Below are 17,534 nucleotides of genomic sequence, written 5' to 3' on the forward strand. Positions count from 1 at the left end.
GTCTATCAGGGGTAAAGCCCTCCCAACCTTTGAGCACAACTGTCACAGGAAAGCAGCATCCATCATCAAAGACCCCTACCATCCAGGCCATGCTCCCTCTCACTGCTGCCATCAGGTAGGAGATACAGGAGCCTCAGGATCCACACCACCAGGCTCAGGAACAGTTATTATCTCTCAGCCATCAGAGGTGATAACTTCTCTCACCCCAATACTGAATTATTCCCACAACCTACGGACTCGCTTTCAAGGACTCATCATCTCATGATCTTGATAATTAATTTTTATTTATTATTACTGTGCTGTCTTTACGACAGTTATTTAGTTTATAATATTTTCGCTTAGTAATTCATTCAATAGTATTTTCTAGTTAGAATTAGAAGTGTTTAAAGTATATTCATTGCATGTAAAATATATCGGCATGCGATGATGTCACATCCGGTTTCGCCGCGTCTTGTGGGAAAATACCGGTTTGAAATTAGGTGGGGGCTTTCCACGAGGCTCACCTGAGCAGAAGCAGTTTTGCAGGCATGAGAAATCACAGTGAGAGCAACGCTGTAAGTTAATAGATAATCGATATATTGAACTAAGATGTTAATGCCGATCCTGTTAGAAGTAACGACGGTAGATAATGTTTATGCTTTCGTTAGTTAAAGAGTCGCGGATAGTTTGCATGGAAGTGTATTTAAAGTAGTCAATGGAGCAGGTAAACTCTCTCTGTATACTGCACCTTAGTGTAATGTAGTTATAGTCACCTTTGCAAGTATTTACACTTGAAATGTGATATTAAGGAAGGAACAAATACTGTATCAATCTTGTATTGTTTTATCAACAGTTTTCACCATATGTTAATGCGAAGAGTGAACAATAAATGGTTAATCTTACTGCGATCTGGTTTGCATTGGCTGTGGTTTATCCGGACGTTAAATTCGGCGTTTCGTTACACCCGAAGGAGAACGTTACAGTGAAAAAGCGGCATTATCAGGTGTTTCAAGTGCTGCAATGTCAGCTCAATCCAGCATCAAGTCGACGCCGCCCAGCGACAGGGGCAGTAAACCGACATCAAGTAAGCCCACCCGGGCGTTATCAGGTGTTCCAAGTGCTGCAATGTCAGCTCGATCCGGGATCAAGTCGATGGCGCCCAGCGACAAGGGCAGTAAACCGACATCAAGTAAGTCCACCCAGGCAAGAGCCAAGGCAGAAGCCGCCAAGGTGCGACTGCGTTACGCCAAACAAGAAGCAGTTTTGAAAATGAAACAGGCCACCAGAGAAGTCGAAATCCAGAAAGAAAGGGCCGCCAGAGAAGCCGAAAGGGCCGCCAGACAAAGAGAAGAGGCTGCCAGACAAAGAGAAGAGGCCGCCCGAGAAGCCGAAATCCAGTTGGAAATGGCAAAAATATCGACAGAGTTGCAAGTGCTGCAGCTAGAAAGAGAAGGAGAAGCTGCCATGGCAGAAGCAAAGTACATAGAAGAAGCTGAAGGGTCGCGTGATCCGACCGCAGTAAGATCTACTTTAGAAGGGACCAGACTGGAACGCACAAGCGACTATGTACAATCTCAAATAGACAGGCAGGCTCGTCTCCCCTCTCCATACGTATTCGATAACTTCCCCAGCTACGAGGAACCTCAGAGAGTCACGATTGCATCACATCCATACGAGGAAGGAAATTTACCCTCACGGCTCCGTGATGAAGTCAAGAATGAAAGAACCGACAACGCTCCTTCACCCCCACAACAGGACGGCGGGGAGGGAGAGGTTCACTCCAGGACAACAATTGTCAGCTCGAACTGTACAGAAGTTTGCGGTCAAACTCAGTCAAGCCGTTCTTGTTCCAAGATCTGCCTCACTGAGGTGTACCCTAAAGAAGCACAACAATACATTACCAAGCGTAAAGTAACCGACGAGACGCTAGGTCAGTCAGTTTTCGCTCTAACGAAGTATGACAACAAACTTGCACAATCAGCTCAAGATACCATTTCTTTAAAACCCAAAGACACCAAGGTCTTCAGAGATGAAGCAAATAATGGGGTTGCCCCATTGCCTATCAGAGAACCATGCCAGCGCTCACCAGATAACAAAGAGCAGGCAGTCAAACAGTTCACGTCCTTACGGAAAACCCGGAAAAGGAAACCTGAGATGCAGCAACGCACCCGATTGGCCCACGAGGTACTGTGCACCCTAATGGCAGAGGTCACAGCCATTATAAACGCACAATCATTCCTACCTGTGTCTTCTGACCCAGAAAACCCCTTTATACTTTCGCCATCAACGCTCCTTACGCAGAAGGCAGGAGCACCTCCTCCACCAGGCGACTTCTCAGACAAGGATTTGTACACAAAGCAATGGAGACAAGTCCAGGCTCTGGCAAATCAGTTCTGGCCTCGCTGGAGACAAAAATATCTACCTTTGTTGCAACAGAGACAAAAGTGGACAGAACCCCGAAGGAATCTTCAAGTTGGAGACTTAGTCCTGCTCAGGGACAAACAAGCCACCCGCAACAGCTGGCCAACGGCCAGAATCACTGCTACATTCCCTAGCGAGGATGGACATGTCAGGAAGATCGAATTGAAGACTACCGACCAAGGCGATGTGAAAATTTACCAAAGGCCAGTTACAGAAGTTATTCTACTTCTACCCAATGACTGATTAAGAGACTAAGTTTGTACTCTGCTCATTGTGACCTTACGAAGGTCAAGCGGGGAGTGTGCTGTCTTTACGACAGTTATTTAGTTTATAATATTTTCGCTTAGTAATTCATTCAATAGTATTTTCTAGTTAGAATTAGAAGTGTTTAAAGTATATTCATTGCATGTAAAATATATCGGCATGCGATGATGTCACATCCGGTTTCGCCGCGTCTTGTGGGAAAATACCGGTTTGAAATTAGGTGGGGGCTTTCCACGAGGCTCACCTGAGCAGAAGCAGTTTTGCAGGCATGAGAAATCACAGTGAGAGCAACGCTGTAAGTTAATAGATAATCGATATATTGAACTAAGATGTTAATGCCGATCCTGTTAGAAGTAACGACGGTAGATAATGTTTATGCTTTCGTTAGTTAAAGAGTCGCGGATAGTTTGCATGGAAGTGTATTTAAAGTAGTCAATGGAGCAGGTAAACTCTCTCTGTATACTGCACCTTAGTGTAATGTAGTTATAGTCACCTTTGCAAGTATTTACACTTGAAATGTGATATTAAGGAAGGAACAAATACTGTATCAATCTTGTATTGTTTTATCAACAGTTTTCACCATATGTTAATGCGAAGAGTGAACAATAAATGGTTAATCTTACTGCGATCTGGTTTGCATTGGCTGTGGTTTATCCGGACGTTAAATTCGGCGTTTCGTTACACCCGAAGGAGAACGTTACAATTACTATTTTGCTTGTTTTTTGTTGACTGTATTTACTGTGAATGCCCTCAAGTAATGAATCTCAGGGTTGTATATGGTGACTTACAAGTACTCTGACGATAAACTTAAATTGAACTTTGAGCTGCACAATATAAGATTATGCAAACTTTCATCCAAAGAGACAGGGAAAGGAAATAAAACAAATGTACATCAACGTAACTGGGAAAGTGAAAAGTCTGCACAAGAAGTCTGATGGAAGTATGCAGAAGATCTACAGAAGCTCCTGACAAAGCTTCGACAATAAGGTGCCATTCACATATTCTTGAAATCACATCCTACATTTCTTCTAAACTGAGCTCAGGAATGTGGAGATGGTAGTTTATGGTCTAATTAATTTCTTCATGCATCAGATGAATTTATTTCCACTTACCATAATATGAACAGACTTGTACCATATACTCAGAAACAACACCTAAATGAGATACAGGATGAAATGGGTCTGAAATGACTGAAGTGCAAAAACATTTGAAATTACATCAGTGCTGAAAGGCACCATGGAAAATTTGAAACAAATGAGCTTGCTTAAGTAGCACAAAGATAGAAGTTAAAACATGAAATAAAAGGGTAGGGGAAGGAGGGTATCTGTTATGCATTTTGGTCTTCTTAAGAAATTATGTTTCAAGTTCTAGCACTTCCTCGAAACTTATCAGTTTACTGTAGACTTTATTATAACACTGTGGACATCTTGAAATGAAATGTAAGGTTTTTGAGTGTTAATAAAATTACAGCTAATAATCTGGAAATCTGCTAGTCTGGTACCACCTAGACTGAGTGACCCAGATTATCAGTTTTACAGTGAGCTGGTGTGCTTCATCCACTCTACTGGATTCATCTTCAAAGAACTACCATATATCAGTCTAAGCAAATAGCCTTCCATAAACCCGTTCTGATTCCATTCAATCATGTTATTTTCTAAAAAAACATCCATCAATAATTAGAGAAATTACTAATTTTATTTTAATTTTAATTAAAACACCCAAATCACTTCAAAGAAGTGAATACTTAATTCTAAAGAGAAGTTAAGGATTTAGAAAATAAACCATATTGATCATCGTAAGGCAAATTTGATGAAGTAACTAACCTGAAATATCTGCCTGATTTTTCTGCGAGGTAGATTCACATTTAATTTATGCATCAGTTGATAGATTTCTTCAATGTGGAGCAACCCATCCCCATCCATATCGGCTTCTTCAAACATCTGCTTCATCCATTTGAAAATGAAATTAAAGAAAGACTACCGTGGAAGTCAGTACATTATGATCATCTTAATTTGTATGTGTATTATTTAACATAAAGCTGCAGAAAAATTGATGGGAATATTTATACTGATGCTGTTGTGATAAAATAAACACATTTTTAGAATATTTGCTAAACAAATTGTGGTGAACTTCACTGAATTCATATTTAAATACATATAAATAGAGAATCCAATATGATGTGTGCATAATAACATAATGCTTATGGCAATGGATTGAAGTTGACTGTTTAAATTTACTATGGAAAAATATCAAGAAAGTGAATTGGTAACTTGTAGAAGAGTATAAATTTAAACCCAGTTAATTTTGATTTGGTTTTACTGAATTAAGACAAATATTGATTGCTGTTATGTGTCACAAAAACAAGGATATTGATTATGAGTCGTCAATCTTTTTGCAAGTAAATCCTCATCTTTGATTCCAGCCATTAAGTATTTCAACCCTGTTATCCAAGTGCGTGCATCCTCAGAGTTGGAGGTTACTAAGTCCAGTGTCTCCATATGACTTCCATGGTAAATGCTGAAGCAGCAGCTTGGATCAAAGCTTCCTTCAGCACGTCGATGAAAGCTGGTAGATTGGCTCCATTCTAAAACTTTGCAAATGGAATCAATGGTAACTGGGGAGAGAAGAAGAAAGTTGCAAGTCATTTTCAAATTAATACATTAATTTTCATACATCATCTTCTCATTTAGGTTACAAGTTTCATCTACTTAATTTAACTTGGCCTTTTCATTTAAATATAGATGAAACCTCGTGATTTGGTGCTCAGGTGCTGAACATCAAAATGCCAGTGTGTTATTATGAGACAAAAGAAAGCATTAGTACTTAATCTGTGGAAAGTCAATTTGGAAGATTACTTACATTTATATTTTTTCAATCCCAGGATTTATGGTGTTCTGGAATATTGCATTTGCCTTGCTCTTGAATTCCTTCCACAGCAATGGCAAAGATTTTCAACAAACAATCTCATTTTAAGTATTAAAATAGATTCTGAATAATATAAATTTTACCATGCAGTTTCACTTCATCTGTATATTTCATAATTTTGTTACAGTTTGCAACTAATTTGTAGATCAAACAAATTGATTTATCTTATTCCCTTACAATAAAAGGGTGCCTTTTGGCCCATCAAGCCCATGCCAACTCTCAGAGTATTCCTATCATTGCCACTCCTCCATTTATTTCCTCGTAGCCTGTTTTCTGTCACATGTCCATCAACTGCCCTGATTCTTCTGCCATGTACTGTGTCTCTGTCCAGGGCAAACTAATTTAGCTGAAGAACCTACCAGCACATCTTTGGGATGTGGGAGAAAACTGGAGGACCTGGAGGAAACCCATTGGGTCACAGAAAGAACATGCAAACTCCACTCAGACAGAACCTGAAGTTAGGATTGAAGTTGCGCTGCAGAATGAGCAGCAACATTACTTGCTGCACCACTGTTCCATCCAGCTCCAGTAATGTTCTACAAATGTAAAAGTGATAACATATTTATGTTTTAATACAAAGTAATTAGAGAGCAGATTTAAATACACATACTTTTTGCCTTTTCATTTTTCCTTGATGGACGCCATCGAATGCATGTCCTGTTTTCATCCAAGTAGAAAAGACGAACCAAGCCTTTGCTTCCATTCTTCAGTTTGACCATTTGAGTTCCTGACTGCATTACCCACATGCATCTTTCCACTGTCAAGAAGGTCAACAATGATGAATCATGGAGGAGAATAAACCGGCTTTGGTTTTCAAAAGAAAACTAAATACCAAGGCACCTCGAAAAATACAATGACCTTCAGCACAAAATATCGCACAAAAATACTTCAGCAATAAAAGGTAAACCTACATTGCAGAAAACAGATAGCTGATGCATCTAACTTTGTACAGAAATACTTTATTTCCCAACAAGAAAATGACAACAATCTCACAATATCAAGCTCTAGTGAGTCATGTCAAATCAATTAAGTTGGCAATAAGTAGCATATAAATGAAAAAAACTTACAACAGCTCCACAGTGAAATGGAAAACTTTAACAACTAAGAACTTGTTTTAAGGTGGAATATTGTGCCCAAAAAATTGTGCTGAACAGACACTTAATCTGTGGTAGGGAGTAAACACCAACCATGTCAGAAGAACTAACAGCCTAATAGTTTTACAGGATATTTTTATGTCCGTTGAGCAGTTAGAATGGATTTGAAGACTGGAGGCTTTATTGAACAAGCACTCCCAACTACTTGCACTTCAGACTTCCAAACAAGCTGCTGCATTAAACTGCCATTTGATTCTGAAACTGAAATTAACTCTTGTCCCTTCTCTACTTTTCTACCATCTTAATCTTCAGGATAGTCTCTGAAACATTGCATCCTTTCAGTGAACCTTTGGAATACACTTAGTTGCTCACCTAATATCTCATCTCCAAACACTAACAACTGGGATTCAGCATTTCCTTCTGCAGCCGGATCTTTGCCTTCCTGACCAACGCACCACAATCAGTAAGAAGAGGCAACAACATCTCCACCATGATTGTCCTCAACATTGGTGCCTTGCAAGGCTGCTTCCCCTAACCCCTTACTTTACTCATAATCACAACTTGTAGGGTTTCACTTCACCTACCTGTTCGCAGACGACATCCCATTAGTGGGCTGGATCACACACAATGACAACATTGAGTAAAGAAAGAAGATACAGAGTGTAATGCCACAGTGTTATGATAGTAATCTCTCTCTCTGAACGTCAGCAAAAGTGCTGCTCATTGACTTCAGGACAGAGGGAGCAGAGTACTATGGTGGAAATGTTAAAAGCTTGAGGTATAAATATCATCACTAGTTTGTCAGGACCAACCATGCAGACGTTATGGCTAAGTAAGCACGCTAGTGCCTGTATTTCTTCAGAAGGCAAAGGAATTGTGCGTGTACCCAAGATCCTCACCAGTTTCTATAAATGCATCATAGAAAGCATCCTAATGGCTAACTGCTCTGCCCAAAACCATCAGAAAATGTAGGGAGTTGTGAGCATAGTCTAGTCTATCAGGGAAAAAAGGTTCTCCTCAATTGAATTTGTCTGCACTTTACACTGCCTAGGAAAATAAATTAAATTAATCAGAGAGTTTCCATCAGACAGAAGATACAAAATTTTGATTTGAAAACATGCACTACCCAGCTCAAGAACAGTTTCTATCCTGCAGCTATGTAACTCTTGAACAAACTTTCTGTGCAGTAAAGATCAAGTTTTGATCTCTCAGTCCACTTCTCTATGCCTATTGAATCTTATTTGTCCAACTGCACTGCACTGTCTCCGTAATTCTAACTAGATTCTGCACTTCTTTTTTGTTTTTCTCCTTTATTCTATCTTGATGTACTTTTGGGTGGAATGGCCTAGCTGGACAGCATGCAAAACAAAGATCTTCACAATGGCAATGATAAATTAATTAGTAATTACAACACATCAGATGATTCCTCCAATGGATTCATCCCAGCAAACCATGTACTTTTTCTCCGAAACTGCTCATTTCTATCTCCCTATATGAAATGTTTTAGCATTCGAATTAAAAATAAAGAAAAAGAAAACATAAGAGAGTCGGCTCCAAAAATTATAGGAAAATTAGCATACAACAACTACTGGCAAATTTTAGCTAATAATCACAAAGTTAAATATTTTGATAGTTTTAGTTTTTCTCAAATATGTTAATCTAGGATAGTTAACTAAACTGCCTACCATAATGTGTATATCAGCCTCTCTGAGACTGAGGGCTACGGCAGTGATGTAGGACATCCTGTTACCACCTTCAACAGATTTAGTTCAGTTTTCTTGTTTGGAGTGGCTTTGATGCTATACAAGACCATAGGAAGAGCTGTAGGCCATGGTACCCCGTCCTCATGATTTGATGGTTCCATTCATTCATTTGACTTGTACTGATGACTCTGGGTAATGTGGACAATGAAAAGACCAGTGTTCACCAGGTGACACAATTGTTGACCAACCCTCCAAGTGAAACGTGTTCCTTTTAGTCAATGTGACATGGCAATCTTGATCTAGGATTATAATTCTTGATCAGAGTTTTTGCGGGGTGTGTGGCAGTGGCTTTCTTTCTGGAATAGCTTCCATCCATCTTGAACATTTTTCCACTATTATCAGTACAACTAGGTATTCTTGACACTTTGATAAAGAAACTTAGTCCACTTGTAGATGTAAAAATGGACTAGGTTGGACAGGAGGACTTAATTGTGATAGCTTTTCTGCTGCTCCAGGAATTGTTTTCCAGCATGTCATGCTTCTTTCAAACATTTGTTGAATTTATGCCCTGAACTTTGGATTCCACCACCATTGGGATAATCTGTTGACCATTTTTGCACTCCAATATATCCTTTGGAGTGTATTTACTGACCCAGAGAAGGATGCAATGTAGTTGGGGCTGATAGTCCATGACTAGTGCCAAATCTCTATATGCCATCACTATTTAATTTCCTAACATTCTCCATTCAGAATCACTTTACTTGATTAAAGCATTGAGCTTGCATCTCTCAAATATCTTGTATGCTTGTCTGTGATACAGAGTTCAACTTTCTTCCCATAATTCCATTTGTCGGGTTCACTGTATACATTCTTGGTACTTCTTTGATTTCCTTTCTTCCTTCCCATGCTGCCATTTTTGCAATTTCATCTGCGAATGCATTTCCATAGTGTTCCATTGTGGTCATTTTGGAGTGGCTTTTACATTTTAATACAGCAACTTTTGACAGCATTTGTACGACATCTGTAAGTTCTTGTACCAGTTGGCCATTCTTGATTGGAGTTTCTGTAGTCATAAGAAATCCTCTTTGTCTCCATAGGTTTCCAAAGTCACACCAAGAGTCAATGTAGATATTAGCTGAACTTCCTTCGGCCAACTTACAGGCTTCAATCAAAGCTTTTCATTCTGCCTGTTGGGTAGAGGTACCAGGAGCCATTCTTCCTGTCGTCAGCACTTCAGTTCCAGAAACAACAATTTCTCTCTCAATTGTTGAGAAACCATCAGTATATAAAATCAGATCTTTGGCAGAGTAATAACCTACAGAACGTGGTTGGTCTCCATGTTCTGAGTTAAAACTGCTAGTATGTGTTTTTCATGGATATACAGAGTAAATGATCTCCCTGTATCAGGGATTCTTAATATAGATGCAGTTTACAATATCATCTTTAAATTTTGAAATGTTTTTGGTTGTTCTTCATTAAGAGCCACAGAGTCATCTGAGCAGTTACTGTCTTTCAGCAGATTGTTGAGTAGTTGAGCAATAGTTAATGGATCTGCCATTAGCTTGTTAATACATTGATTAACAATGTTTTCGCCTTCAGTCTTGTGTGTCTTCACTCCCTAGGTCTTTATTGGAGTAAGCTATGACGTAGTTGTTAATCTTATTATTTTATCACTGCCATTCTCACTTGAATCACTAGGGGCCATTGTAGAGTCCATATCATGTCCATCCCATAACTTCGAGTTCAGATGGTGTTGCTGCCTTGGAGGGCTGTCTGATGTAGGTTGTAATTCACTGTTCAGATAGTGATGCTGTAACTCTTTAGATGGGGCTTCAGCAGCACTAACGTCACCAGCAGCATCACTGGAATCAGCACTAGCAGACTGCCCATGAAGAAACAACTGTGATTTTCCATTTTGTTTAAGGTCACCTTGAAACGCTGTACAATACACATCGATTGAATTACCATGTTGTTCTTTCGCTCATTCGGTTAATGCAAAGATTTGCTCTTCAAACTTTTTACTGTCTCTATCAGGCTGATATGGAGTTTATCGCCAGTTTCTTTCAATTATTAAAAAAAACTTTACTAATCTCGTTAACTCATACAATCACTCAAACATTCAATCAAACTGACAAAGTGGTCTTCTCTAAATCAGTAGTAGCCATCTTCTGGGTCTCATCCCATACTTTCATAACATCATTTAGAAGCTACAATTCATTAGATTCAACACTGATGGCATATTTCACCCAGAATTTTTCTATAGTTTTATAAAACCTAAATGTTTCATTTAGGTAAGAGTTCTTAGTACATCTCATGACTTTGGCCATTGTTTCGGTTCACTCTTAATTCATATGTACTTTTTAACTACTTTGAATACAATCTCAAAATATTGATAGTTTACAGCCAAAATTTTAACAGGTTGCACTGCAACCTAAATTTAATTCTTCTTACTCCACGCTCTGCTAGCTTGCACATATTTAAGTTTTCAAAGGTTCATTTTATTATCAAAGTACACAACTCAAAACAACTTCTTCTCCAGATAGTCACGAAATCAAGAAGATAAGAATGGCAGCACAAAGAAAAACAGAACTGACATATCAACCACCAAATTCCCGTTTCCTGCATACAAAAAATGAGAAAGATTGGGCAAAAGACACAGAATATAAAAAACAATGAGACTGAAAAAAAGTCCATAGTCCAAGTCCATATTGAAAACACAGAAAACCTGGGTAACATTCTCCAGGTCCAGCATCAGGCCTTTCCCTCTCCATAGCAGAGAGGTCTCACCAGTGATCAACAGGCAGTCTCTGCTCTCGGTAGCAGAGTGATTCCAACAGCGATCAAAAGGCAGTTCCCCGTTTCTGAGTAGAACAATCATACCAGCAAACAAAAGGCAGGCAGTCAATGCTCATCTTCCGCATTCGCCTTGATATTGCCATCTCCCTTGTTGCTTTAATCGGTGAACAATGGAAGCTTTAACTGGTAAGATGGCAAAACATCGGATCCCACCCCATAACTGTCCAGCAGTCTTCTCGCCACAAGGTTCACTCTGCCTGCCGGAATCCTCTCGGAGAGTGCTGAAACACCCAGACAATCTCCAACCTGCAAATCACAGACTCCAAAAGTACCAGTATCGCATTTGAGATGAAAAACAAGTAAAACATATGGCTTCATGATGTATCCAGAAGGTGTCGACTGACGCAGGCACTATCTTGACCGGAAGTTTTCTCACGCAATCCACTGGCTTGCAGGTATTTAATTTTTTTATCTGTGCTTTGCTGCTTAAGCAAATTAATTTTTGTTGCCCCATCAGCTTGCATATTTAATGAGCGCTCTGCACCTGGCCCTACCAGTAAGCATTTCATTTTTGCTGATTTATTTTTTCTCTCAGACAATAGAGGAACCTAAAAGGAAGTTCTTACCCCTTTTGTCACACACTAAAAACTCTTCTTTTCCTCTTTGAGTGTAAGAAATTCAAAACTTGGTAATGTTCTGCTGACTATTCTCATTGTTGGATTCCGCTGCTTAAATCCAAGGTTCTTTTAGAAGTCAGGATCAAGGCATAAAACTTGTTGCTTCATGGCTGTTTTATTAGGAGTTGTTAGAGCAAAGGGAAGTTGAAACAAATAGGGTCATAGGTTTGCTGCTTGAAGAAGAGAGAAACCAAAGATGGCACCTAGCATAAAACAGCTACTTTAATACCCAAAGATAAGAAACAAATCCATTCAAATCTATAGATAAGGATAAACCATTTAGATAATACTTAGTCAATACTGCAGTAAAAGTTAACGAATTGGAAAACAATCATTCACTTAATGAAAGAACAAAAAGCTTTCAGAATTATACTTTGTGTAGAGTTTACTTCGCATAAATGGTTATGCATATAAAGGCGACTTAAAATATAAGCAGGTAATTAATCGTTAGAGTTGCAAAGAAAATGACAATAAAAATTAAGCAGTCGGATTCAACATCTGAGATGACTTGATGATCCTTTCCTTCAGAAACATTACCTCAGCAAGATATCTCCAAAGGAAATGCACACAAAAACATAATCAGATGTTATCAATATTCTGTCCTTTGAACTACAGCAATTTAATTTGCTCCAACACTTAACAAAGCAGAAGGAAAGTCCCAAATCTTCACTATATTCTGCATTTTGTTTTTTTTGGTACTATCTTGTTGTCTGTCTGAATGGCACACAAATAAAAGCTTTTTACTTTCTTTTGGTACCTGTGTTTTAAAGAAGTGTAAGACATGTAAAATTGATGTAAACCCAAAAGAGGCATAATGAAAGGAACAAAAAGCTGGTTTCTGGAGACACAGCCTTAAAAAGAAAGGAATTTTCAGGGTTTTGGCCCAGTAAGCTACAGGTGCAGCCACCAAAAATTGGGCAAAGTATGCAAAAAATTCAGAATATTTGGAGGATCAAAGGGGGTTTGGAAAATTTTTGTGTTGTAGAATGCAGCACGTAAAGTGAGATGTTGTGAGGAATAAAAAGAGGGGATGTTTAAATCTGAGACAATGGTGGAGTGGGAGACAAGGTAAGATCAACAAAACTAATGATAAGAACTTTTAGCCAATGAGTTTGGGATCAGGCATGACTATTGTTACAAGTGGTAGGGCAATATAAACTAATCTGTTGACTTTAAAAGAAATTTGCGACCTAAGAACAATATGCATGCACTTCTAGAGTATTCTGGAATTTGTCAGTGAAACCAGGACCGGTACATCACGGAGGGGGAAAATCCAACAATAATATTCCAGTTTTACAGAACCTTTAGGACTAGCTTTGTGATCCCAGTCACCCCAACCACAAACTGTTCCAGATGCTAACATCCAGGAAAAAGTACTGCAGCATAAAAGCCAAGACCAACAGGCTTTGGGGCAGTTTCTTCCACCAGGCCATCAGACTGATTAATTCATGCTGATACAATTATATTTCTATGCTATATTGACATACTATTTATTATAAATTACTATAAATTGCGCATTGCACATTTAAACAGAGATCTAACTAAAGATTTTTACTCCTCATGTATATGAAGGATGTAAATAATAGACAATTCAATTCAATAAAACAACAGACCACTTAGAAAACTTTGTTCCTATCTATTAACTTTGTTAATGTCCACTGTTCAACACATGGAGATTAACAGTTGTTCATGTACTTTGTAACTTCCCAGTCACCTATCTTCAAATATCTGTAGCTGCACAAAGGAGAAGGGAATCAGTTAAGCAATTGATAAAACATCAAGATCACTATCTGTGACATGCAGTCAATTACATCCTTTGCATTTTCTCTGTAACTGCAGCATGCTCTGCATCCTGTCTTCATTTCACTGCTGTGATGCAATTGTGCAAGGATGGTACACAAAACAAAAGCTTTGCAGTTTGTTTCACTCCATGTGGCAACAGGTCTGAACAACAATAACAGAAGAATCTGTGAATCATATCATGTGGGTAGATAGTTTCCGGATAATTGAAAATTACAGCAGCCATTCAACTCAATATCTAAAGTTTAAGATAATTTCTGCAGGTGTTTGCAACATTGCCAAAAACGTACCGAGATTAATTCATCCTGCAGTAGCTAATTTCTTCCTGATCATTTTGTACTTCCAAGCAAGTTTATAAGCTAACTGCTTGAGCACAAGGAATGTTGGACCATAAGACCATAAGATATAGGAGCAGAATTAGGCCATTTGGCCCATCAAGCTGCTCTGCCATTTCATCATGGCTGATCCATTTTCCCTCTCATCCCCAATCTCCCACCTTCCACCTGTATCCCTTCATACCCTAACCAATGCTTTGACACTGCATCCAACCAGTGAGATCCTGAGGTGGTACAAAGTCATGCAATCACTGGAATGAATTCCAAATATTTGTTTCAAGTGGCCAGGCAGTTGAGACAAACGTCAATCAAGAACTGCGTTGGCTTTTGACAAATGTATTATGTGCTCCACTCTACTTGACAGCAAGAGGATCTGAAGGGCAGACACCTCCTTTGGATGAAGCGTGAAGAGGACTGATGCACATTGTTGCACTGAAATGCAAGAGGGTCACGTGGGGTTCATCAGTCCACTCTTCTGATATCTAAATATCACACCCTCTTTCCCATTCAATCAGCAAAAAAAATTAAATTAGCCATGCAACAAATTAGAGATTCTAATGTCATTAAAGGAATTTCAGTTATTCCCAGCTCCTAAGTTGTAGCACAAATGAAGTTTGTGCTCCAATTTTCATTGGAAAGAAATTATTTTTAAAAATATAGCAATATACAGAATATATGTGTATACACATAGCTGTTGCAGAATCAATCATTGTCTTAATAAATACCTTGATCAGTTTCCAGAATACATGCTTTATTCTTATATTTAAAGATCAGTTTATCACTTGAAATCAAGATTAAAAAGTAACTGAAAGCTTACCATGGAATACTCCATTGTCTGACAAGAAGTGTCTACAGTACTGAAGGCCACCTTTTCTGTTCAGAGCCCAGGAGCTCATTGTAAATCAAACTGTCCAAAAATATAGTTAATTGCAATCCAGAATAATGTAACCAAACTGTGAAGGTAAAAAGAAACAAATCATAAAAAATTGCAGAAAATTGGAAACAGTGGAAAAGAATTGGTGGATGGATCTACTGATTTTATTGATTTAGTTTTTGAAACACACCAAAATCATGGTATCTTGTGCATCTTTAGAAAACATTTTGGCTCTAAGTACTTGTGCTCAGTGTCTCTATCATCATGAATTTAACATACATACTTATTAGTTGTCTTATTGAAGATTAAATAAAATATTAATAGGAAATGAAAAGCAAATTAATGAAAATGTATTTGAAAAACAATCAAGATATTCCTTGAAATTTAGAATATTAATCACAATATTTGAATTAACCATTTCATTATTGCTACTCCCAAAAGTCTCCCATTAACATTAGTTCATCATTAATATTCCAGTGCAATCTATAATTCTTAATGTAACTTTAAATAACATTAATTGTTTGTGACATGAACACAATTCATTTCAAGAATCTGTTCCGAAGATTTTGCAGCTTTAATGTTAAAAGATCTGTACATCTTCCAAGTCTTTAGCACAAGTAATATTTTGTTGTAGTCTACAATTAGCTAGTCTACAAAACATTCATCTTTAACTGGACTGGTTATGAATGGCAAAATATCCAATTGTATCCAGTGACTTGTTCTGGAAAGCATGTTAGTTCCATAGAGGAGTTGATGACAGATCTTATAGAGTTAAACTGCTCTCCAAATTTGAACTGTCAACACTCAATGTCTTGCCACAAAATGAACCACCATTTCGTTGATGTGCTTAAGCATAAAGAATGACCATGGAATTTTATTGCAGAAGTCAGTGCCTTTAGAAAGGATAGGCTTTCTAATATCACCTGAGTGTTAGAGGGAGGTAGAATGTTTGTTAGCTTGAAACTTTGTGAGATGCTTTTTATCCATAGTGTTCACTAGCTCATTTATATCAGTATGCTGAATTTCACATTTTGTGTTCTTTTGACTTTATTTTAAAATTTATGGTAATAATATGGTTTAGTCTAAATGTGGGATCTTTATTTTTAATATGTATACATACATTTCAGGGCATTATTTAATATTTTTACTTTTAACTTTTAATTTTCATCTGAAATTCAAATTCTATACCCAAGTACAAATCAGTACTAAAACATCAATATTAGGACAATGCAACACTACAAAAAAAATCTGATATTAATGGACTTTAAAGTGGCTTAAATCCCAACAAAGCAGAAAAGAAACAAAAGTGATATGGATTGGTTCAAGCACTCGAGGTACTCACAAACACCATCCATAGAAACCTGAGCTTTACTCTTACTCGCCCCTCCCCAGCGAAGAGACTCAGTGTCTGGTTGCACTTGGCATGGTAACCAGCCACACACGCCTCCCTTTTAGCCTCCAAAGTGTGGGAAAGATTAAGCAACAGAACAAGTTTTTCTTGTGTGCTGAATCATCATATTGTGACTTCTACTCCATTGAACTCAATAAAGCTAAAATGTTATAATTTCTCAAACAAGAAGTTGTTTCTAGGGTACTTAACCTTTTGGCTTACATAGCATTTTCCTAAGTTGCATCATATGAATTACAACTTGCAAACATGCTGAAAACACAAATATTTTTATTAAAATAGTGATTGTATCATTTCTAATGTAAAAACTTTATTAATGAAGCTACTAGGTTTTTGAATTGCATATTAGAAAATTATTCTGTAAAGCACATGCAGCAATAACTCGACTCAGATACAACAGTTTTCTGGAGCTATGGAAGCAATTTACAGGAAAAAAATGCAATTAAATACAAGGAAATGAAGCTTCACAGATTCATTTCAAAACCTATTCCATGCAATGCAGTAAATTGATACACTTTATGGACATGGAGCATGGAGAATTCACTAAATCTGAGTATCAAATGAAGAGTTATGAAGTCACTGCTCATTGTGCATTTACAGTATAAAATATCTACTTGATTTTTTTCCCTACTTAACACTGCCTTGTTTGAGGTTAGAATTGTAGCATCAAGTGCATAGTAGCTGTAATCTGTGAGGGTAGAGTTCTGGGGACCAGATGGAGACTGATGACATTAATTTAATTACAAACCTAAACAGCCATGAGAGAGGAAGCCATCATCCCATCTGTTGTTGGATTAAACTCTACTCCCAGAGGTGAAAAGATAGAGGTTCTAAGTAATATGCTAATACAGAATGCCAGCTCTCTAGAGATTTTAGCTCATTCTCCACCTGGCCCTTATTGTAAATCAAAGTGATACAACGTCCATAAAACTCTTAGTCTTCAATAGTAATTCGAGAGAGAAAAAAACAAAAAGCTTTCTCTTACTACAAGGGCATTCATTACACTGGATAGTGCCTTATACAAACTATTTTCTACTGTGTTTTCCTATTTCTCACAGATCAAAATTTAACATCTGAAATACTTCCTGTTCAGCAATCTTATTAACACAAATAAGGCTACATCTTAGATAGTCAGAATGAAAGTTAATTAACATAGATAGTGAACGTTATAATTATATTAATTGTTGACCACTGCTGTCAAATGGTTCCCAGAGTGAATTCAATCTAATGCCATGATTTGAACTTGAACTGAATGCAG

At 37.8% G+C, this 17,534-nt stretch overlaps 1 protein-coding gene across 2 annotated transcripts in view; it reads right to left on the bottom strand.

The window, feature by feature from the left end:
* Positions 1–17,534, bottom strand: part of plch1 (phospholipase C, eta 1) — a 97,878-nt gene that overhangs the window by 70,359 nt on the left and 9,985 nt on the right. Inside the window, exons 2-5 of one of the 2 annotated variants that reach the window (XM_059946347.1) lie at positions 14,812–14,947; positions 6,200–6,346; positions 5,033–5,278; positions 4,488–4,615 (exon numbers count right to left, since the gene is read on the bottom strand). In XM_059946347.1, coding sequence (XP_059802330.1) covers positions 4,488–4,615; positions 5,033–5,278; positions 6,200–6,346; positions 14,812–14,890 — 600 coding nt within the window. In that variant the 5' untranslated portion in view covers positions 14,891–14,947. Of the gene's footprint in view, positions 1–4,487; positions 4,619–5,032; positions 5,279–6,199; positions 6,347–14,811; positions 14,948–17,534 lie in introns of those variants that run through there. The other variant, XM_059946355.1, reaches the window with a different exon arrangement.

This window comes from Hypanus sabinus, chromosome 2, assembly GCF_030144855.1.
Source record: "Hypanus sabinus isolate sHypSab1 chromosome 2, sHypSab1.hap1, whole genome shotgun sequence".
In the NCBI taxonomy this organism is placed as follows: Eukaryota; Metazoa; Chordata; class Chondrichthyes; order Myliobatiformes; family Dasyatidae; genus Hypanus; species Hypanus sabinus.